This window comes from Musca domestica, unplaced genomic scaffold (genome assembly GCF_030504385.1).
Source record: "Musca domestica strain aabys unplaced genomic scaffold, Musca_domestica.polishedcontigs.V.1.1 6, whole genome shotgun sequence".
NCBI lineage: Eukaryota > Metazoa > Arthropoda > Insecta > Diptera > Muscidae > Musca > Musca domestica.
The window spans coordinates 12,568,284-12,592,557 of record NW_026712363.1 but is presented as its reverse complement, the minus strand read 5'-3'; the positions used below and the strand labels follow the sequence as shown (position 1 = coordinate 12,592,557).

Genomic DNA, 24,274 nt, shown 5'->3' with positions numbered 1-24,274 from the left:
GGTTTTAACGAACCGTATAATGTTATATAAAGTGAATGGTGATCTCTAATTAATTCTTCCAATTTTATTAAATCGTCTTCTATATAACTTGGTCTTAAAAGTAAATCGATTATTTGTAATAATATTATAAAAACTTTCCAGTGATCGTTGGAGAAAGGAATTAAATCGCCTACCATTAAAGGTAAAAAATTAGTAAAACACATAGTTTCACTAGCTGTCATTTTTAAGTTATAGTTTTTCAATCTACATAAATCTAGTGGTCCAGATTTATTTCCCACTTCAATTTCTCCAAATTGGAATAAAGATTTTCTGCTGTTAATACAATCTAACGTAACAATATTTTCTTGAATCAGCCCGAGAATTACATTAGACATATCGTAGACACATATGCCCTCGAAAATGTCATGCATAATATCAAAACAAAAATTTTCAGTGACGTTAAAATTTGGTAAAGATTCGAAGATACACTTGTTTTTAATACCTGTTTCTTGAAAATTATTTTCCAATACATTTGAGTTGTAATTCTCTTGGTTTCTTAAACTATCTAAATGCTGAATTGCGTCGAATTGCATTTGGGACTTTTTTCTTCTACATACCCGGCAAAATCTTTTAGAGTTAAATGATTGCACGTAGCCTAAAATACTATTAACTGCTAAATTATCTCCAATAATTACACCTAAAATAAAATGCACCTTCTGAACACTTTGTTGAACACAAATTTCAACCCCTTCTTCTAGAATTTTTAACTCTTCTACAAGATTGTGAAATGAAACTTCATTTCCACGTTCTTTTAAATCCTTTGATGGTATAAACGCAGCAGTTAATATATAATCAAGTTTTGACAACAAGTGCTGTGGCATTGAAGGAAAGCTAATATAACAACCACATATGGAAAATGTATGGGTTCCAAGAGGATTATTAATTTGAAAATCATCCATGTAAAGGACATAGGGAATAACTAAATTGTACTGATATTTTAATAATTTAGTTTTATATAACTCACCGTTTGTAAAATTTTGTAAAACAGGTGAATTTAGGAATTTTTTGGAGTTTTCTAATGTCAAATCTAAGAGATTTGGAATTTTAAAAAGGGCACTTATCATGAATTTCAGTGGCATTATATAAATATTGGATAACTTTGGACCTAAACTGGGATTTCCGCTGATAACAATTTCCGAGACTTGATTGCTAATTACATAAACCTTTGGATCATCATAAAAGTTTAGTTCTTTTAAAATTTTTAAAAGTCTATATTCCGTTCTAGTTTCTTCGAAAGGATTTTTACAAAAGTTTAGTAAGTACCTTAAGTCTTCATAATTTGGATGATCAGTTATATATTTTTCAATTGTACATGAAATGGATGAAAGCAGAATTGAAACAGAATGTTGTATTTCTATAACATGATTTCTAGGCATATAGCTTTGACCATGTAATTGTAAAGACAGATATAAGGTTTTCTTTTTCAAAACATTTAAATCCTTTTCTATTGTATTGTTGTTAATAACAGTTTCACTGTTTGTATAATCATTTTCTTTTGATGATGACATTTCAACTGGCACATTAATGGCTTTAACCATTGGTGGAGCTTTTGTGTGATTCTTGTGAAGTTTTTCTAAATGAATTCTGAATGACGTAAATTTTGTAAATGTTTGCTTACAGTTGTCCTGAACGCATTGTACTTTTAAAAATTTAGTGGACATTAAATGGTCTGTTTTCAAATGAGCTATTAAAAGATTTGCCTTATCAAAATGCTTACGGCAACGAAAGCAAATATACATTTTGAATTGTACTTTAATTATTGTTGCAGAAATTAATAAGTGAAGTCAAATTAACTGATTTTATATCATATACAGTATTAATTTCATAAAAATATTTTTGGATAAAAATCCATGGAATTTGGCAGGCATTTGGATATTTTAAAGAAAGTGCATGAAAAATTTTAAAACATGTATCTAAACATTCGAGGAACGATTGAAATTTTAACAAATTGTGGTTAAAAAAAACATAAAAACCTTTTATATTGAAATCGGACAAACCCTCCACAATTATAAATGGCTGTATAGTTAATCCAGCATTGTAATACTTTTCAGTGACTGTATCAATTTGCCTTTTATAATCGTTAATTGTCGGTAGTCGCAGTACGAAACTTTCCTGCGAATCAGCTATTGTTACTTTTTTTCGTAATTTACCGTTTCCACATTTAAACCTAGCAGGTGATGGTAAAACTGAATTCAACAGTATTGCGTATATATAATCTTGAGCATCTGCAACCGAAATATAAAATAAATATTACTTTTAATGTTTATGATAAATCAGGAATTAAAATTTACCTATGCTGCTTGCCGTCAAAACATTTGCGAAGAGTTGTTTGCAATGTTCGTTATGAATATTTTTCCCATAATAATTGTAAATTTTTTTCTTAAATTGGTCCCATTTAGAAAGTAGAAGATTGCCTTTCTGTGGATACATAATATCGAAATCAATGTTGACCTAAAACGAAACATTAGTATCCATATACAAATAAATAGCTCATGGCTACTTACCAATTCTGAAGCTCTTGCATCGGACAACTTCGTCCATTCAAGGAGAAATGTATGGCTACTTAAATTTTTTATATCTCTTTGCCGTATGTTAAAAGATCTTTTCCATTTTTCGCAGATCGATCCCCAATCATTACATTCTCTTAGTAAGGAAGCTTTCAATGAATTTTCAACTGATTCATCAATTTCGGGAACATCTTTGTTACAAAAATTAGGAGATGTGTGAGTTGCTGCTTTGCTTGTGCTAGGCTCGGAAATCAAAAGCTTTATTCTTTTGGACTTCTTGTTTCTATACTTGGCATAAAGTTTTCCGCTTGCGTTGTTCTTTCCTTTTCTTGAAATGTAATAATAATCCTAAAAATAAAGACATATTATAAGTTAAGAAACTACATAATCAGATACGTTGTTTATATTGTTAATCTTACCCTCATTTCGTTTTCAAGAGGAAAAACGGAACAAATTTCATCCAATATGCGCATATAGTCTTGAGTGTAAAGAGTAACATTGTTGGTTAAAATATCTTCAATAATTATATTAATTATATCATCTCTTTGCTCGTCACTTAATTTCTTATTAACGCTACTACATTCAAGCGCTAGTTTCCCCTTCGAGGTATGTGTTAACAATTCCGTTAGATCCTATATTAAATAAAAAAACTACATTAACTATGCTTACACAAATATTACTCTTACCTTACCTCTGACAAAATTCCTTTGGCTTTTGAGCAGTTCGAACCTGTAGTGTCGGGAGTACCAGGAGTACTTGCAGGTGTCTCGTTGCGTTTCCACCATTCACCTATTTTAGATGGAACTGACATAGTTTCGTCATCAATCCCGAGCTATTGTTATGACAATATTAATACTGAGTTCAACTCTGTAAAACAAATAATACGTACCTTTCGTTTTTTCCAAGCAAAGAGCTTTTCTCTGAATTCAACACGCAGTCCCAATGGTGGCACTGCTTCCTTTAAATCTTCTTTTTTCAAGTACTGCAAGCTGCGAAATGTTACATGTGATGCTAAAAGAACAAAAAAGAAAATTCTTTGTTAATTACACTGATTAACTGAAAAATTCATTTTTATTTACTTACCTTTTAATTGTTCAAAAAGCGACTCCATATTTATTCCTTTTAAGAACTCCCTTAACATATAATCGTCCTCATTGTTTTCCGCATCTTGACTGCTGCAATGGTTTGTATCGCGAACCACAACAATATTGCCATCGATTTCTAACAACTCACCAATGATATTTTGAGGATCTTGCGAATTATTATTCATTTTCAATAAATTTTTTGCACAATGCGTCCTTTCTCTTTCAATAACACGGAAAAAATGGTAAATATGCAGCCGATTGCACACGAGTAAAAAAAATGACAACGGTGGTGCATGATTCATACACGGTAGTTGCTAAAATGGCAACGATCGTGTACGATTCATGCACGTCGGTGTACAAAGTAACAACGGTGGTGCATCATTATGCAGGTGGTGGTGCATAATTCATACACGACCGGTGTCATATTGACAACGACCGTGTGTGAATCATGCACCACCGTTGTCATTTTTTACTCGTGTGTAATCGGCTGCAATTACCAATATTACAAATGGACAAATTAAGCACGGCTGTTGTTGGTACCGAAAGTTGACCACGTCTCGGTGTCAATTTGAGCACGTTCGTGCACAATTCACCAACAGCCGTTGTTGAAAAATATAACAACGGGTCGTTGCGAAAATGACAACATACGTGCTTGATTTCGCAACGGGATTTTTCCCTCAGTGTATAGACCGTAGACCGACATGGGCCATTTACTAAGTGCCTACTGGCAAAATACACATGTGTGCAAAATTTTAACCTTCTATCTTATTTTTATTCAAAGATAGCGTGACACACAGGCGGACTTATAGTTTTATGCTGATTAAGAATATATATACTTTGTAGGTTCTGACAGGAGTATTTCAAGGAGTTACTAAAGGAATGACTAATTTTATATACCCTTCATAGCATTGTGAAGGGTATAAAACCCATGACATCCCACATTTCAAAATATTCTGGCAACTCGAATACCATCTTTGGCGCCATCATACATGTTGCATGTGGTTGTATTTACATTCAACGGGCGAACAACCACCAGATAATCACATACAACGAATGCTAAACAAAACACTTGTTGTTGTCAAATACCGGCACTTGTATCAAAGAGAGACACTAGCACGTTGCTACATGGGAACAATGTGGAATTGGAATCGTTTAAGAGAAGCGTGGAAACAACAAAATAACGAGCCAACAAAATTATGCATTTTTCCTATTTGAAAATGGAAATACGCCAATGAATTTTTAGTGTTCTACGGAAAGAGAACGCGAACGGGTCGTTTAAGCGAGTGAAACGGAAGCCGCAAACAATACGGTGGATACTTTTTTTAAAACGGGGAAAAATAATAAAAAATATACATTGATGAAAAAATTGATATGAAACTTATTTCAGTCAATACAAAACTAAATAAGAATATTATAGTGATTCTGGAAAAGCAGCGAATGTTGTCTGTTGAATAACAAATGCGTTTTAAAAAATAATTGAAAAAAGCAAAACAAGCATTGAAATGAAAATTTGCAACAAATAAATGACAAAAATTATAATAAAGCGTTTATAAGAATTAATTAATTAATCACAAAACATATATAAATGGTTTAAAAAAAAAAAATCAATTAAAAAATTTTAATAGTGATTTCCATACCAAAAAAAAAAGATTTATAAAATAACAATATAATCTTCGCGCTTTTAAAGAGAAACAAAAATAAAATTTCAAAAGGTTTGTGTGAGTTCTAAATATATCAGAGGGCCTTTGCTCCGACGCCCTACTAACCAAGCTACCAACCAAGCATTTCATTTCTTTTTTTAATTATTTTATTATTAATGGCATTTTATGGTGAATAAAATTTTTCATTTGATTTTACGAGTGAATGTTTTTTTCCTTTGATGCCATCATCTGAGGAAATGAAAGAACTTAAAAAACAGCGAAATCCCAATACAAAGTAATACAAAAACACACGTGCAATATAGATATACAGTATATTCCTAATAATGGCAATTCGTGAGGGGGTGGAAATAATTGCATTACCGAAATTTTATTACATATAAACAAAACAAAAAATAAATTTCAAAAGTGAATTCCAAAAATACCAAAGCAATAAATGCCCATTGATTTTTTAGAATTTTGACCGTTTGTCAGGGAGATACCAATGTAGTGCTCCGATATATCGTCAAACTAGATATATGAAATGTGCAAAGTTTGAAGAAAATCGGACACTAATTCCATAATTCATGCGAGCTATAATTAATGAAAATGTCAACCTTTTGAGGTTAGGTACGGATAATCTATTCGCTATCTGTTCCTTTTGATGATCTTTATAGAATCACATTATCAGACGATTTATGCATGTCCGTCCGCGCGTCCTTCCGGCATGTGTTTTTGTAAACAAATAAATGGCCGCATTTATCGTACGATTGAGATGAAATTTTCCACAAATTATTTGTTTGTCCCAAGGACGAATCCAATTTAACTCCATTATATATCTTCGTCCGATCTGAATTTTATAGTGCTCATATGTGTAATACTCGCCCAAATGGGATGTATTTCCGCACTTCCGATCGAAGAAGCAAGAAGTGAAAATCGGATCAGGTATAGCTAGCTATAGCTTCCATATATATGTTTCATCCAATTTAGTGTTGAGGTCCTTCACATTCGTAATATGCATTCCACAAGAGTGATATTCGGTACCAGATATCAAATACAGCCCGGAAATACATATGCCAAATTTTATCAAACTCGGTTCAGATTTGGTATAGCTTACAAGTATATCTTTATTCGATTTCGGTTTTATTGTAAATGCAAGCCCAAATGGACTGAATTTTGGCACGTACGATCGAATTCAGCCTGGAGGGTACATTAAGTTCTTCATTCCGTTTAGAGTTCGTAATGGGTTTATGACTGAAAATTGTCTATGCACGTCCAGGTCTTCGTATAGCCCCCATATATTGCTACCTCCCTATATGCGGTATTCTGATAATTTCAGCTGCATTATTCACCGGATTTTTTCAAATTTCGTATTTTAATACTGTAATGGCCTATGTCAAAAGTTGCCTATGCAGGTCCACGTCTTCGTATAGACCCCAATATAACGGCTATAGTCGAATTTTTTAAGATTTTAACAGAATTTTTAACGGATTTTATTTTGTTTTGAAAATTTCCAAATTCTTTCCAAATGGTGGTGGGTATTCAATGAATTCGTCAAGTTTGGTGGAAAAAGATTCAGAGTTGGGTATACTGCCATATGTTAGTTCCATCTGATTTCAAATCAGAATTGCTCTATAGCCATAATACACATTCAAAAAAGGTTCATAATTGGTATGATCTAATTCACATAAATTCTAATAAAAAGACTTGTTTGTTACGAGTAGCTCTACTAAATATGCATAAAGGTGTATCATATGGTCGGCCGCGCCTTTCTTCGCTCTTTTTTATTATTATTTTTTGATGTTGGTCCTTTGTTAAGTAATTTTTGGAACGAGTGGACATATATATCCGATCATCAATCTTGATCTAGTTTTGGTAAAAATATTATGATGTGCAAAGTTTAAGGGATATCAGCGAATAACAGCTGTAATTATTCAAAATGCTGACTTTTCTTCTCCTAGCTCCTTCGAAATTTAACTACTTTTCGGGTTGTGCCGTGGTTGGTACCAAAATAACTGGGCCATTGAAACAGACACGTAATCAAAAAGGACATTTAGATTCTTGCTTACAAAAGCCATTTTGATCTTTCGATTTTTATCCAATCAACTAAAAATCGATTTTGACTTTTTAGCGAAGTTCACGAAGGTTGGTTTTGATTTCACATTTTTGACTTTTTTGACTTTGGAACAGATGATAAAATAGTTTTTTCGACATGTTGATTGGCATTAAACAAAAATAAAATTTTAAACATGTATAGGCTCGGCAAAAAAAGGAAAATCAAGTTTGTAATTTTTGCAAATACAAAACTTCGACTACGACTTGCAGTCTTTTCAATTCAAAAAAGTCAATTATTCAAACCGGATTCTCACATATTTCTCATATTTTTAAGCCTGAAATAAATATTTAAAAATTCAATAAACTTCGATTTCTAAGATATATTTGGAGTGTAGAAAGAACCAGAAGAAGTGGACCCCGTGTCTTCAATGAGCGTAATTCTCTCTACACATACAATCAGAACCATTAAAAAAACAAGTAAGCAAAGGCTACAGTCGAGCGTGGCCGACCGTTGAATACTCTACAACACTATAATAAACGATACAGTTTATATAGGCGAGAAACTCGAAAGAATTCCACAAGATATTGTGACAAATAATAAAAAAACCATCAGGTTTCGTTCTCTAATTTTCAAATAATAGCAACTTGAACTAATTTGCTCATTTCCAATTTATTGGCAGATTTTGCACGTAAATGATCTTCCTAGATCTGGAACCAATATTTCCCAAAGACCTATAATCTCTCAGAAGTGGCAAAAGATTAACATTTATTATTGGTTTTTGACTGAAACGCATCTATATGAGAAACAGACATTTGACTATATTCTTCAACGAAATCAGCGTTAACGAAATAGTCAGAAGTGCGTCTTTCCTGTATTTGTGAATTCTCCAAAAAGTCACTGGAATGGACATTTTCGTATTTTATCTACAAAAGTTGGCAAACTATTTCACACATTGAATATTTTTAGAAGGCCATCCAAAACTGCTTGGCTTTCGCAATGTCCGGAAACCCCCATTCAAATGTGCGTGAGGATCGGGCGATAATTACGACCTGCTGACAATTTTGCAGTTTTTTGGTCCATTTCAACCCCTAAATATATGACGATCATCTCCAAAAAGATTAGGCTTCTACTCTGACCCTCATCTTATTCCCATTCAAAATTTCGGAAGGATCGGGCCATAAATGCAATCTGTATATGATATCCTAACTACTTAGTTTTTTTTAGCAGTAGAAATATTACCAAATGTTTTATTCAAAATGAAAATATGCCAAAAATATGACAATATTGAAAAAATATGAGAAAATATTACAAAATCAATATTTTCATCTTTAGAGAGATATTTTTATGCGATTTTTTTAGACGCTTTTTCTTTCCTGCCAAGAGGCCATTCTGAATTAATGAGAACTGTCGAAATCAGTTCAGCCGTTCTCGACATATAAGGGATCTTTCAAGCATATCTTCTTTGATAGACATATATATCGCACAAATGGGGTCTATTCTGACCCAAATCCCACCTTCGTGCAAAATTTCGTTAGGATCGGACCATAATTACGACCTGTAGAGTGATTACAAATTAACATGGACAGACGGACAGACGGACGGACGGACATACATAGCTAGATCGACTCAGCTCGGCGAGCTAGGAAGATCCATATATACTTTCCTATATGGGAAACCAATATTTCGAGGTGTTACATAAATTCTGGCCCAATCAAACTGATAATACCCCCAACACATAGTGTTGTAGGGTATAATAATGTAATCGAGAGTAACAAAATTGGGAGAACATAAAAGAGCGAAGGAACCCGATCTGCAGGTGATAGACCCTAGATCTTGAGGTAATCGGAATATTGCAATGTGTTATGATTGAAGTTTCGCAGAAACTTCCATTGTCAAATAATGAGTTTCCTACCTACTAACCCATTATTTTTGCAAAGGCATTTCGCCCGAAATAAGTAGTTTCTATTTGACCACTAACATGCGACAAATATGTCTAAAAAGTCAATTGTTTCGTTTTTTATAATCCCGCACCATTATAATATAAAGTTAACCGCACTTCATATTGTGCCCCCATTGCGAACGTAAAGGAGCTTAATTGTAGGTTAATAAAAATTGTCAGAATATTTTTCCAGATGTAGGTAACCCGATTCCGGGAAATAATTTTTTCTAAGGGCATGGATGGGGATCATTTGAAAAATAATGAAAATATCTATTATTCAAAACAGTCCGGAAGTTATATTATCATTTCTATATAAAAATGAAATGTGTGCCAGAGTATAGTTGAAGCTATAATCTTTCTGGATCTAGAGATATGGGTCTTTGAAACCGGATTGCGTTCAGTATATTGACATAATTTTTTAAGTATAATCAAAGACCCATATCTCTGGATCGAGAAAAGTTAAAAAAACATAGCATTTTGAAAAGGTTAGCTATAATTTGGTATGTATCTCCACAATGGGCTCCTTTTCAACTTTCATTTTAAGAGTACTACAATGGTCTATACCAATTTTTTCATATGTCGTATATATTACACATACTTCTATCGTGATTTCAACAGATGGGCGGACATCGTTAAATCAGTTTAAAATTGTATGCTGATCGCGAACATAATTATTTCATAGGGTCTCAGAGCAATATTTTAAGGTGTAACAAAAAGAAAGACGACCTTATTGTAGAGGGAATAAAAACAACTTCTTCAAATCAGACAGCATTTATATTGCGAATTAGGAGGCATTGTTCACCTTTGAAAAGAAAGTAGAGCAGTCTGCGAAAAAATCTATGCCACTCTAATGCTGTTTGAAAACGTCAGATAACCAAAATAAAATTAAATTCCATTTATTCAGAATCGATTGTCCCCATACAGACTCACTCACACATTCGTGTCATTTACATTCATAATTAATACGCTCTATTTTCACATTTAACACAAAAACCGTTAAAAACACAGACTTATAGTCCTACTCTCAAACACACACACGCTACACATTCACAACTTAACTTCTATGTGATGTACGCGCCGGAAATGCTATCCTAACGGTATTATTGTGTGCACCCGCATACACACACACGCTCTCACACAAAGGCAAGTTTGAAAATTAAAAAAAAAAAAACAACTACCAAAAGCACCAAACAACTACAAAAGGCCTCCGCTCCGAACAGTTCAAAAACACCCGTTCACATGTATGTATGTCAATGCTTTATGTGTTAAAAAAAGAAAATAGGAAGAGAAATAAAAGATGAAAGAAAAACGAGTAGAAGGGTCTGCGGCAAGGACGAATTGTATATACCCTGTAGGAAATGAATTTTGGGAAAGGTGATAGAGATTGCCCATTGGGCTGATTCAAGTAAACTTGCAAACAAAAATATGTTACTCTAGGAAATTAATTGGGGAATATTGTTAAAATTATTCCTGTGACAGCTCATTATATTGTTTACAAGCGTACAAAAGCATTTTGGTAAGAACTTTCCAGAATGGAATTCAAGCGTGATAGTGTGATTTCTTTATATTTGGCTGGAAAACCACAAGTGGCTATAAATCTTTTGTGTCTCGTACCCGACGTCAAGGAAGTGGATTCCATTCGGCAAATATTGAAAAATGAGCTCGGGGTAAAGCCATTGAAATTTCAAAAAGTGCAAGAACTTACACCGCAACAGGAAGAAAATAGACTCAAAAGAGCTAAAGGGTTCGTTAGGTTTTCTCCGATGAGAAAACATTCGTTGTCCAGCAGTTTGTAAACAAACAAAATGATCGTGTTTACTTGCCAAAGAGGTCAGCTGAAAATGTGCACCTTCGGTTGGCCACCAGAACTAAAGCGCCGACCATGGTGGGCTGCCATAGCAGCCGATGGTCGCTCTCCTCTCGTATTAATCGACCGTGGCATCAGAATAAATTCCAAATAATATCGCGAAAATATTCTTGGGCACGCAAACATTTTGCCCGTAAACCTTAGACATTCCAACAGCACTCAGCACGCGCTCCCAAGAATGGTTACAAAATGATGTTCCTCGCTCCATTTCCAGCGCGCAATGGCCACAAAAATCTCCGGATACCAATCCGTTGGACTATTGTGTCTGGAGCATTTTGGAAAGCAAGGTTGGCACTATAAAATACCAAAATATCGATCACCTCAAGCAAGCACTTCGCCAGGAATGGCCCAAAATACCGCAGAGCAACAGAGCAACAGCGTGTGACGGTTTCATTGGCCGTTCGAACAAATCTAAACTTATTCTAAAATTTGATGCTATTTCGGACATTTTATTAAGTTTAACGTTTCGTATAAGTTTAAATATAGTTGCCCGCGCCTATAAGTCTGCTACAAAAGTGTTAATTTGAAAATTTTAAGAAACACTTTTCATGTGACCCTAACGCGATGTGGAAACTGGTCTTTAAGTCAGGTACACAAAAGATCAATTTCGGTCCAGCCTCGTAAACTCAAAAACATTGTTCTTCCAATATTTGTTGAAACTTTATATCCACCCACCTTCGCTGGTACCTTACCAAGAAAGGGTCTAAATTTTGAATAATCATATACTATATAAAATGCGAAATTTGTTTCCAACAAAAAATAAAAAGAATTGAGAATAATATTTTGAATTAAATGCTTTAATAAGGTGAGAAAGTTGTTTGGAGAATATTTTTGTTATCTGAGGAAAGTGTTATTAAATATATCAGCTTTGTAGTGCAGGTAAAAAAGTTTAAGCTTTCTGCATTTCCATTGCATTACGTTTTAAAGGCTTTAAAAGTTCGAGGAATGAGGCGTATTAAGCTCTCTTTTGATCCCCGATACCTAAAAGTATGCTGCACTATTTGATCATTTAATCAAGAATCTCTTCCGGTTGAGTTAGCCCACGTCCAACCATGATAATTATTCGGATATGCTTGTTACAAACGGAATAATAAATTCAATATAGAATTAGTGTAGTTTGGGGTAATACTAGACAGGAAAATACGAACAAAACAAACAGAAATCAAAAAGAAAAGAAATAAAGCAGGTTGGCTGGCTGACTGGCGGCCTGGCTGTTAGGTTGGCTTGTTGGCTACAAAATGAAAATAGCAAACATTGCAAAGCGCCAACTCTAATGGCAGCGGCATGCTTTGGAGAAATACCCCTCGTCTGGTTCTCGTGCCGGTCGGTGTTAAAAGCGGCACACACACACACAGAGAGCAAATCAACAAAAAAGATGCATAAAAAGAGGATCCTATTTATTAATGTGTGCCGGTGTATGTATTTGTATGCCACAACCAGTTGTTGTAGTTGTAGTGGTGGTGGCAGTGGCGGTGAGGGAAGTATCAAACCGTCTTTAATGCTGTAAATGTGTGGGTTTGATTTGGAGAGCCAGCCGCCTTGAAGAGAGAATTTTTATGTGGCATGTTTTTTGCACAAGTGTTTGAGTGCAGCATGTGCGTGTGTATGAGTTTGTGTGGACATAAGAAAGCCTTAATGGATGCAAGTGGTGATGATGAAGATGCCGATGTTGGTGCTGTTGCCGCTGTTTCTGACTTTGAGGACGACGATGATGATGTTGATGATTATGAAAGGATTAAAGCACAATAAAATGACGACGACGACGATGATGATTTTGATGATACTTATGTTGTTGTAGATTTTGTTTGCTTTGTAGCAGGGATAACAGATGCCGGTACATACCGGCATACGAGAGTTGGCATATAACATGTTTGTATTGAAGATAATAAACAATTCTCATTTGATTTGAACAGATTAAATTGTATTGAGAGGACTTAGTCGCACGAAATATGCTTGATTTCGAAAATAGTTTCAGAACTCAAAAGTTTTGTGGGACTATCGGAAGTGTAATATAATGGTACCTCTCGATATTCGGTATTTTCATGGTTTTAGCGACATTATTTACCGGAATTATTTCAAACTTCATATTTAAAGTTCGTAATGGGTACTACAGCCTGTGAAAAAAAAATTGTATGCAGGCCCACGTCTTTGTATAGCCACCATATAAAGGTACCTTCCGATATTCGGTAGCGACATTATTCACTGGAACTGTTTCAAATTTCGTATTTGAAGTTCATAATGGGTACTATAGCCTATGACAACAAATTTCGTAAGAAGGTCCACGTCTTCATATAGTCCCCATATAACGGTGTTTATTTAAGTGGTAGTTTTCTGAATTTTTTTTATTATTTCTTTTTTTTTTTGAAATTTTCCAAGTTCCTTGCATGTGGTATTAATTCGGCCCGGCCGAACTTAGTTGCATATTCACTTGTTGTTTATAATAATTATTTTTTGAAAATATAAATCATAGCATTTTAAATGTATGTATTTTTCCAAACCTAAAATGGTGAAATTTCGTAGTTTTTATAAAACTAAAATCCTGGCAATTAAGGAAATTCAAGGCTAGAAATATTGATTGTACCCTCAGCCATATGGCTATAGAGGGTATATAAAAAAAAGGGCTTCAGACCCTTGGTCTCTTTGAACCAAATCCATTTCAAGACATGTGGAGTCGACCTAAGTTGGTCGTTCGTCGGTCCGGCTGGCTGACTGATTGATATGCACGATAACTCTCGAAGGAAGTATCCAATTTGGTCCAAAAATTGTACATCGTAATATTTTTTAACAAACTTTGATCATGTTTGGAAATCAAACCATCCATCCTTTTTGTACCTTCCCGACTAAAGGTCAAAATTTTCACAGAAAAGCATGTACCTTATAGAAAGGAAACGATCATCAAGTTTTGTACAAATTTTGCAAATCCTAGTATTTTTATCAGGAAGGAAAATGGAAAATATCGACCCGCTCCTATCATCACCAAAAGGGGTCAATATTTTGAATAATCATTACTCTTGTAAAATGTGAAATACATCTCGTATTTTTACCAACACATGATCTGGTATGAAGTGTGGATAGAACGGACCACTCCCTCTGGTACCTATCTCACAACTGGTCTACATTGTGAATAATATCTCCCATAAAATGCGAAACAAGCTAGATCCGATGTGAAGATGGGTTATATCGGCCTACTACTTCTGGTACCCCACACAGGGCTAAAATTTGGAAACGATTAAAAAAGACGAGATAAGCATCCGATTCATTATAAGCACACACACATTCCAATATTGCTAGCAACGCAAGATCTGTTGTGAAGATGATACATGGCGGACTGAAAAAGTAAAAATTTAAATTATTAATACATTTTTTGAAATATAAATCTTGGACTTTTAAATGAATTCTTCCAAAGTTTTGTAAAGTTTTTCTGGGCCTTAAATCCCCGCATTTCCTCATAGTTCTTTGAAGGCGAAAATGTAGATTTTTAAATATTTTTTGTCAAAAATAAGTCGCGATTTTTTTTTAATTTTCTTTATCTGATATTGTGGATATTTTTCTAATGCCAAAATAGAGGCATTTTTTTCACAGCTAGTCTAAAGCTTTACTAAATAATTTTTTATAGTCCTTCGTAGCATAAAACGAAGATTTTTAAACAACTTTACTAATTCCAAAAGCGTGAATTTTAAAGAATTTTTTTTTGGAACCACAAAATTTTTTTTCGTACCTCGGATACGGATAAAGATATATCCAAATCTGAACCGATCGTGATAAAATTTGAAATAGGTATTACTGAGCTGTATGTGATACCTGCTACCAAATACCATGTGAGGGACTTAAATACGAGATCGTATTATGGGAGCTATACCTATATCTGAACCAATCTTCACCAAATTTAAAGTACTTGTCTCTTGGCTGAATGCGGCTTTGTGTTGTAATGTTCAATAGAATACCTTGAAACAGGGTTTTTTTAAGTAATAACTAGAACTAGTTGAAGAATACATTTAAAACCTGACCCTACTGAACATTACATAAATCGGCGCCCAACGTGGGGTCGAATTCTGTGGATTTTTTCAATATTCTATTGCACCAAATGAGTGATTTATTTCTTTTTTTAACAAATAGGGAAAACTGTATTCCGTTGCGATATGCTGCAGATATATATGGGACCGATATCTATATTTGGACCAATTCTCACAAAAAGGGTTCGTCCGTTAATCGGGCAATAAATGTGACCTGTACTTTGTTTACAAAAACACATGGACATCGAATCAGAACGTGGTTCTATAAAGATCATCTAAATGAACATGGGTCTATTTCGTTTCCATCTGAATGTTACAAACAAATGCACATAGACATAAGAGTTTTTACCACTATGTGGTGTAGGGTATACAAATCAAAGATCTACAATTCTTAGCACGGATTTTTTTTAAAATTTGTTCCTATGACCATAAAGAGAGGATTTTTAAAGATTTTTTCCTGGAATCATGAAGTGTGGATTATACTTTTGTTTAATTTCATGGATTTTCTGATTTTTTTTTTCTAATTGGTGGACTTTAAAAAATAAAACATTTTCCAAAATCGTAGATTTTTAAAGACGTTTTCCAAGGAAACGTTTGTCATATATTCCAAAAGTCGGATTTTCAAAAGAATACTTTCAAGGACCACCGACCATGAATTTAGAAAAAATTATTAATAATCAATTCAAAAGCCTGGATTTTTAAACGAATTTTAGTTTAAGATATTTTAGCTGTGAATTTTTTTAAAAACTTTGTTCAAGACCCAAATTTTAGACTTTAACTTCAAACCTTAGATTTTTTCAAAAATTTTCAAATTTCAGACATAGTCCATTAAACTTGTTGCCACAATCGTTTCTAAATTCGTGCACTTTTAAAGAATTTTTCAATTCCCATAATTATTAAAAGCTTGAAGCTCAAAAAATCAAGGACAATAGATTCCACAACGTTGGATTTTTAAAGATTGTTTTTTTTCTTCAAGAACTTTTTAACGTTTTATTATGATTACAAAAGTGAGATTTTTCAAGGATCCTTGTGCTGAAAATCTGCTTTTTTAAGGTAAATCAAAAAAGACATTTTTCTTAACTTTTTTACACCCTTAGAGCTTAACGCGTGGATTTACTTCATAATTATTTCTTTCAATACAAAGGCTTGCTTTTCCAAATTTGGGGACTATCAACTCTAATAGCTTGTAATTTTTCGGTAACCATAATTTCGAAAAGAAGTAACTTTTATATATTTTTTTCAAGGACCCTCAGAACTGGATGCTTTGATTTCTAAATATTTTTTACAAGTAGGTTAAGTTTGTAAATGGGCAATGTAGGTCCACGTTTTCGTATAGTCCCCATACTAAACGGTTCCTCCTAATATTCAGTATTTTAATGATTTTTGCCACATTACTGGCAAAATATCAATCAAACTCGCGGAATTGAATTACTCGAAAGGAGAGTATTCGAAGAGTACGAGTTTCATACGAAGTTTACTCTCTCTCCCCACAAAAATTCAAAACATTCCAAAAATTTTGATTCTCAAATAAATTGGTTAAAGTCCTCCACATCGCAAAATTTATGTCGAACTTAAGTTAAGTACGAAAATCGTGGATTTTATTAAATATTTTTCAATTGCCATAAATCGTGATTTTTTTCACAAACTATTTTAAAGCCATCAATACTGAAATCGTGAATGTTTCTTTATTCCCACATGAACTTCATTATCCCTGTCACCATATTCATTATTTATGCCGTATGACATGGTTAGTATTTTCTCTTGCCAAAGAAATCTAATAATGGCACATTTAACTAACAACGTTTTCTAAAGGACTTTTTCTCTATTTTTCTCAAAGGATCTATTTGTCTAATATTTGGCGAAAAAGAGTTCACTAGTTTACAAAAACGAAAAATACCTGTTTTATGTTTATTGCTCAGTTGGATACCAACTACGCCCACGGCTTAGCTTAATGTCTTAGGAACGCAATGAAACGCAACGTTTTGTTTGGGATGGACAAAAGAATGGTCCCCACAGTCGTTGTGGCAAAACACATGTGCAACAGTGACCCCCTTTTTTCGAAAAAGAGACAAATGATGCAATGCATGGACAATGGGTGAAGCGGCACAAAGCTTCCTTAAACATACCCTCGTACCTACCAAACGAACGAACAAACGTTCACATCACACACATTATATCCTTTTGATGTAGAATTGCATGGGTCCGGGCCAGAGTGTGTGTGTGTGGTTGTGTGTGTGTGATGCTAAGCGTGTCGTGATGCCTTTGTAAGCACATTATTCTTTTTGTTTATACAGTTGACTATGTGTGAGTGTGTGCCTGTGTGTTGCAGAATGCATGCCGGCATGTTGGCTCGGCTTTTTGATGTTGTTTTTATTCTTGTCTTCATTTGGCTCTTCTGTGTATCCTTTGAGTGAATAATAAAAACAAAGGCAGTAACACGATGGCGACGACAACGACATCAGCAATAGCAACAACTACAACACAAAACAGAAGAAAAGGGCGAAGAGTAAAAGCAAAGCAACAACATTAAAGGAACAAATGACGACAGCTAGCACAAAGCTGCTGCTGGTGACGAGGATGATGGTGATGACGTTGATGGGGAACTCCCATCGTTCATCATTCATGCGACTACTCCATTTTCCCTAAATAGGTTTCGAATAGTCCTTAAAATACTTTTTTGCTCTCCGGGTTTCTCTTAAGAGTTCAAACGATTTTTACACATCTCCCATCTCCTTAGCCCAGCATCACTTCTCTTTCATCGAAAAAGTGTCCTCTTTGTGATGCTTAGCATAGCAGTAGGGGAGGCTTGCTCCATTTGTGGATGATTACGGGCGGCAGTGCAACAACGACAACAACAACGAAACATGAAAACCTTTTGAAGCAACAAAGCAAGGATAACAAAAACAGCAACAACAACAACAACACCGACAACAGCACCAAATACACTTTTACCCCATTCTCTCAAAAAAAATCAAAAAGCCTTTATCCATGCCGCCGACCTGCTAGCCAATGTTAAAGCCACAGAAAGCAAACAAAACAAACAAAAACACAGAGAAAAAAACACAGCAAACAACCAAGTTAACAACTAAATCCTTTATAAACGTGGCATTCTACTATACTCTGTGTTCTAGGCTCTATGGGGTTGCTAACTCTAGTTTTTTTTTTTTTGTGCTCCCTTTTGCCACTCTCCCTAAGCCCTTCCATCGAGATGCTAAAACGTGTGATGCCACACTACTGGTGGTGGGCCGACAGGCGGTGGCTGAACCATGTATTAGGTGCAATCTCTGAAACTACCCACCCATTACCGCTGGATTTTGGCCACCACAGACATCCCGCTGAATAGTGGTCCGGGTGTTTAACTAGTTGTTGTTTGTTGTTAGTTGGCTCCGAGTGAGCGCGGGAAATATGCTTTTAAAAACAGCAATTAAAGTACAACATCAAAGCTAAAAGAAAATTCTTTTTTTGTTGTAGAGATTGTGTGTATGTTGTTGTTATTGTCCTATTTGTGTGTTACAATGTAGATGGTGTGAATGTGTTGTATAATTCAGATTGAGAGCTATAAGGGGCCTCTATCGAAAATATTGTGATTGAAAAGGGTAAATAAATTTATCCACACCCTGCGGATAAAACAAACGCATTATCTGTAATATTTGGATATTGCAGACAAATTATCCACCTTTGTCCGGATACGTGTTATCCGCTTGACGCGGGAAAGTTTTCTATGTTAATAAATAAAGTGGATTATTAATATACAATATCCTAATATCGTAGATAATGTATCTACTTTATCTAAAAGTGTGGATAAGGTCTCTACGTTATCCAAATAACGTGGATAATGTATCTACTTTATCTAAAAAAGTGTTCTCGTTCATGGATTGCATTTTAAAATAAAGTTGACACGTTACTCACGTCATTTCGATAACGGGGAATCGTTATCCACGTTATTTGGACAACGTAGATACATTATCCTCGTTTATGAAAGCCTTATCCACATATTTAGATAAATAAATATATTCTCCACGTTATTTGAAAAAAACGAGATACATTTTCCACGTTAAAGGATTAGTAAGACACCTTATCTATATTTTTAGGTAAAGTAGATATATTATCCACGTTATTTGGATAATGTAGATTATTTTTTCACATTACTTAGATAAAGCAGATACATTATCCACGTCTATGGATAAGATGGAAACCATATCTATATTTTCAGATAAAGTAATTAAAATAACATAGGTATTTATCCACATATTTTAATAAAGTTGATACGTTATCCATGATACATAGATAACGTAGATACGTTATCCACGTAATATAGATAACGTAGATACTTTATCCATGTTGTTTGGATAAAGTAAACGCATTATCCACATTTATGGATAACGTATATAGCTTATCTATACTTGCCTATAAAGTAGATACATTATCTACGTTACTTGGATAAGGTAGATATATTACTCACTTTTTCTGCATAACGCAGATACATTATCCACGTTATTTGGACAAGATGCATTATCCACGTTTATAGATAACATAGATAGGTTATCCATATTTTTAGATAAAGTAGAAATATTATCTACGTTATTTCAATAACACAGATGCATTATCCACGTTATTTCCATAACGCAGATACATTATTCACGTTATTTGTATACAGTATATATATTATCCACGTTATATCGTTAATGTAGATACTTTATCCACGTTATTTGGACAATGTAGATGAATTATCCACGTTTATGGATAACGTAGATCTCTTACCCATATTTTTAGATAAAGTAGATGCATTATCTACGTTATTAGGATAACGCAGATACATTACAGGGTGAGATGAACAAACTGCAACCAACTGCAGACTGGTGTCATTTCTAAGTCAGTCGTCTGACAGCTGTTAAAATTATTCCAATGACAGCTCATTATATTGTTTACAAGCGTACAAAAGCATTTTGGTGAGAATTTTCCAGAAAAAAAACATTATTAGCGATGGAATTCAAGCGTGATAGTGTGATTTCCTTATATTTGGCTGGAAAACCACAAGTGGCTATCGTTAGAGCATTCCAGAATTTAAATGTGAATAAATCTTTTGTGTCTCGTACCCTCGCTCGTTACCGTGATGCTGGTAGCGTGGCCGGACGTCAAGAAAGTAGACGGAAGAAAACGGCAACATCAGCAGAAATGGTTCGAAAAGTAATGAAGCGACTTGATTGAATGGCTCGTGAGCTGAACATATCGCAATATTCCATTCGGCAAATGAAATGAAGCTCGGGGTAAAGCCATTGAAATTCCAAAAAGTGTAAGAACATACACCGCAGCAGAAAGAAAATAGACTCAAAAGAGCTAAAGAGTTGCCTCGCTTGGGAGAAAGTGGTGAAGTGCCGAATTTGGTTTTCTCTGATGAGAAAACATTCGTTGTCCAGCAGTTTGTAAACAAACAAAACAATTGGTTTACTTGCCAAAGAGGTCAGCTGAAAATGTGCACCTTCGGTTTGCCACCAGATCTCAAGCGCCGGCCATGGTCGCCCTCCCTTCGAATTAATCGACCGCGGCATCAGAATAAATGCCGAATATTATCGCGAAAATATTCTGGAGGGTGTATTAAAGCCTTGGACATGCAAACACTTTGGCCGCAGACCTTGGACATTCCAACAGGACTCAGCGCCATCGCACTCAGCACGCGCCACCCAAAATGAGGTTCCTCGCTTTATTTTCAAAGCACAATGGCCACCAAAATCTCCGGATACCAATCCGTTGCACTATTGTGTCTGGAGTATTTTGGAAAGCAAGGTTGGCACTTAAAGATACCAAAGTGTCGATCACCACAAGCAAGCGCTTCGCCGGGAATGGGCCAAAATACCGCAGAGCAGCATTCGAGCGGCGAGTGAAGGTTTCATTGGCCGTTTGAAGGCCATAATTCGTGCCAAAGGTGGCCAATTCGAACAAATCAAAACTTATTCTGAAATTTGATGCTATTTCCGACATTTTTTGCTTTCATTTAATAAAATTTAAAATAATGTAAAAATTATGGCGTTTGGCTTTGATGCCGTTTTTTTTATCTCACCCTGTATAGAGGCTATACAATATCGTTAACCGATATGGCCCATCTTCGAACTTGACCTACCTGCAGTCAAACGACCGATCTGTGTAAAATGTTAGCTTCCTATCTTTATTCGTTTTGACTTTAGCTTGTTTACAACAGACGAAATGACCAACAGGGCTAAATCTAAATCTTAAAATCTTATAATTTTATGCTGATCAAGAATATATGATGAGCTACAAACGGAATGACGAACTCAATACAGGGTTGCCCATATTCGACGGACCCATCTGGAAACGCTATAACTTTTGACAGAGATGTCACATCGCTTAATGAATACCGCGTTTGAAGCGTCAATCCAAGCAGATTTTTACCATGAACAAATACACGCCACGCGAGCGCTCTGAAATAGTTGAAATTTACAAATAGTCAATTGTGAAAACTCAACGTGCTTTCAAAACATTAAAAAATGTGAGAAGTGCGCCTTCTAAGAACACCATTAAGCGTTTATACGAAAATTTTTCGACTGGTAAGGCTCTTTCTAATCCGAAGAGGCCATATAAAAATCGACCAAGGCGATCGGCCGAGAATATCGCTGACGTACGAGCCAGTGTTGAGTGGTCCCCAAGAACATCCCAAAAACGCCGTTCTCAGCAGTTGTGCATGGCTCGGTCCACTTTACAACGGATTATTCGCATTGATTTGCATTTGATCCCGTACAAAATTCAATTGACGCAATGAATTTTGCCTGCGGACAAGCCTCGTCGTTTGGAATGGGCCCAAAGAGCCCAAAGGTCCGTCGAATATGGGCAACCCTGTATACCCTACAAACTATGTATGGTGGAGAGTATATGTATCTTTTATACATCTTCACGCCTTGGTCTAAAAGTAGATATATTATTAACCCCTTGGGTATAAAAATCAACGAAATAAAATATATACTTTATCTAACCTATTTCGTTTTCCTGACCAATTCGGGTTTTATCGTTTCCTTTTAACTTTGTAGGGACTTTTTAAAATACATTGTCCCTTTTAATTAGTTCTATCAGGTCCAGCCGTGAGTGTTCGGTATTAACATTCCCATTTTGCCGAATGGAATGAGTATTGCATCTCTTTGGGCTGATATTGTTGTGGAACAGAAAAGGCCTTATAAATATTGCCGCCGGAAATGTTCTCTCTGTGTGAATACACTTTTTATTTGAGAATGTAATTGTCTGTGTATGTGTATACATCTATGTATATGTGTGTGTGTTTTGTTGAAATGTATATATTTGTGTGCTTATGAATTCTCTTTGATGTTTTTAATGCTCTGCCTCTGTACTGTCAAATACAGTTACAAACGCTTTTGCTGCTGCTGCCACTGTTGCAAGGGAGGTAGCGAGCAGCGAGCAGCGGCATCGAGTTGTCGAGTATCCTTCACAGCATCACCATGGTATTCAGCAGGAAAATCCTCGGTGACTATGACGACACACATCGTCATAATCATCATCGTGGACCTCTTCCTCATTCCCTGTCTCGTAAATATCATCAACCGAACCTTTACCCATTCTCCAGGCCAAAAACTGCATAAAATAAGTCATCGTTTTATGATTTTATTTGTCGCAATGTTGGTCTCTCTTAGACTTGTATGCTCTCTCGGCATTTGGTTCTCTGTATTTTGATTTGCCACAGGGATGGATGTTATGAATTTGTGACACAGAATTGGCACATGGAAAGGAAAAGCAGTTACCATAGCTGCATATAATTTTGTATTGCAGGATGTTTGCCTTAGTGTTTCCCATCTCTGGCATTAATGTTCGGTTATTCTGCAAAAAAAAAAACGTTCACTTGAATATGCAAAAATCTTTGTTGTTGACTTTACAGTTTTTTTTTTCATATTCTTTGGTTGGTTAGCGTACATTTCCCACTTTCCTTTTGTGTGGGTGTGTTTGAAAGTGTGTGCGTGTGTAAGTGATGTGTATTTGTATATGTACATGTACTTTTTGATGTTATTTTGATGTTTCCACTTGTTTCTGTGACTTTGTGACAAAGACACACTACAATTCTTCAAAGAGCAATGTTCCATTTCCCTGACTACTCTATCTCCCTTCCTCCATCAAGCGAGGGTTCTGCACCCTTGCTGCTTTGTTTATGGCCTCTATGAAGTTGAATCTTTTTTTTTTCATCCAATAATTGTTTACCCAAAAACAGCAAAAGAAACCATTTATTCTTTTACAACTGTTTCCACAACAAAGTGAAATATGAAAAGAAAACAAAGGACAAAGATAAATTGGTTAAAAAGTTTATTTTATGTTGTTGTTGTCGTTGTCGAAACGAGAACTCAACGAGAGATCTCTGACACAAACACGCTCTCACTCACACAAAAGTCATAACCCAAATACGAAGGACTCTTTGAAGGTGATTTCATTACTCCCACTCTTCCTTCCACTTGTTTCGTTTTGAATTCTGTTTTTGTTTTTTTTTTTTTTTGGCAATCAATGTGCAACGTTTTTGTGGCCCAAAGCACTTAGGCTTTGTCAATCTGCAGGGAGGCAGTCGGCTGGCTGGTTGACTGACTGACTAGCATCAAAGGCAAGTTAACAACCAAAGTAAGCGAATTTCTTTGAAATCTCAAAATGTGGCCAAAAAGGCTAAAAGTGGAGTAGTCCTATTTTCCTCCACACCTACACAAAAGTAATTAGGTGTCTTTTGGACAGAAAGAGATACAAAGAAAAAGTTTTTATGTTAAGATAATAAGACATATAAGAAAAAAAAGGGGATAATAAACAACAACATTTCTATAAAAAGTGTTCCAGAACCTTCATATTACTGCTAGCAGTATTTTTTCGATATCATAAAGAAACCAGTAAGGAAAGCTCAAAAGTCGGGCGGGGCCGACTATATGATACGCTACACCACTATGCATATTTAGTAGATCTCTCGTAAAAAGGTTTATACAGGGCATTTCAGAGCTCTTTGGTACAAAATCGAAATCTATCTAATTCTATCGTGCTCTCTGAACCGGGTTTCTCCAAATTTGACGTATTATCTTCTAGACTGAATTCGGTCTTATGTACGAAAATGCAGGTGATTTGGGCTGATATTGACCATTTGATGC

At 35.1% G+C, this 24,274-nt stretch overlaps 2 protein-coding genes across 2 annotated transcripts in view; one reads left to right on the top strand and one right to left on the bottom strand.

The window, feature by feature from the left end:
• Positions 1 to 1,106: 1,106 nt before the first annotated feature.
• Positions 1,107 to 4,312, bottom strand: LOC131805685 (uncharacterized). The gene is made up of 7 exons (XM_059129204.1): positions 3,630 to 4,312; positions 3,436 to 3,557; positions 3,238 to 3,378; positions 2,966 to 3,178; positions 2,544 to 2,894; positions 2,331 to 2,490; positions 1,107 to 2,264 (listed from the first exon to the last, which is right to left on the bottom strand). Exons 1-7 carry the CDS (start codon positions 3,931 to 3,933, stop codon positions 1,792 to 1,794), a joined length of 1,764 nt encoding a protein of 587 aa, XP_058985187.1. The 5' UTR covers positions 3,934 to 4,312; the 3' UTR covers positions 1,107 to 1,791.
• Positions 4,313 to 4,881: 569 nt separating this feature from the next.
• LOC101896271 (reversion-inducing cysteine-rich protein with Kazal motifs) overlaps positions 4,882 to 24,274 on the top strand; it is a 108,583-nt gene continuing 89,190 nt past the window's right edge. Inside the window, exon 1 of the mRNA XM_059129336.1 lies at positions 4,882 to 5,343. The gene's annotated coding sequence lies outside the window, so the exon portion shown is untranslated. The remainder of the gene's footprint in view (positions 5,344 to 24,274) is intronic.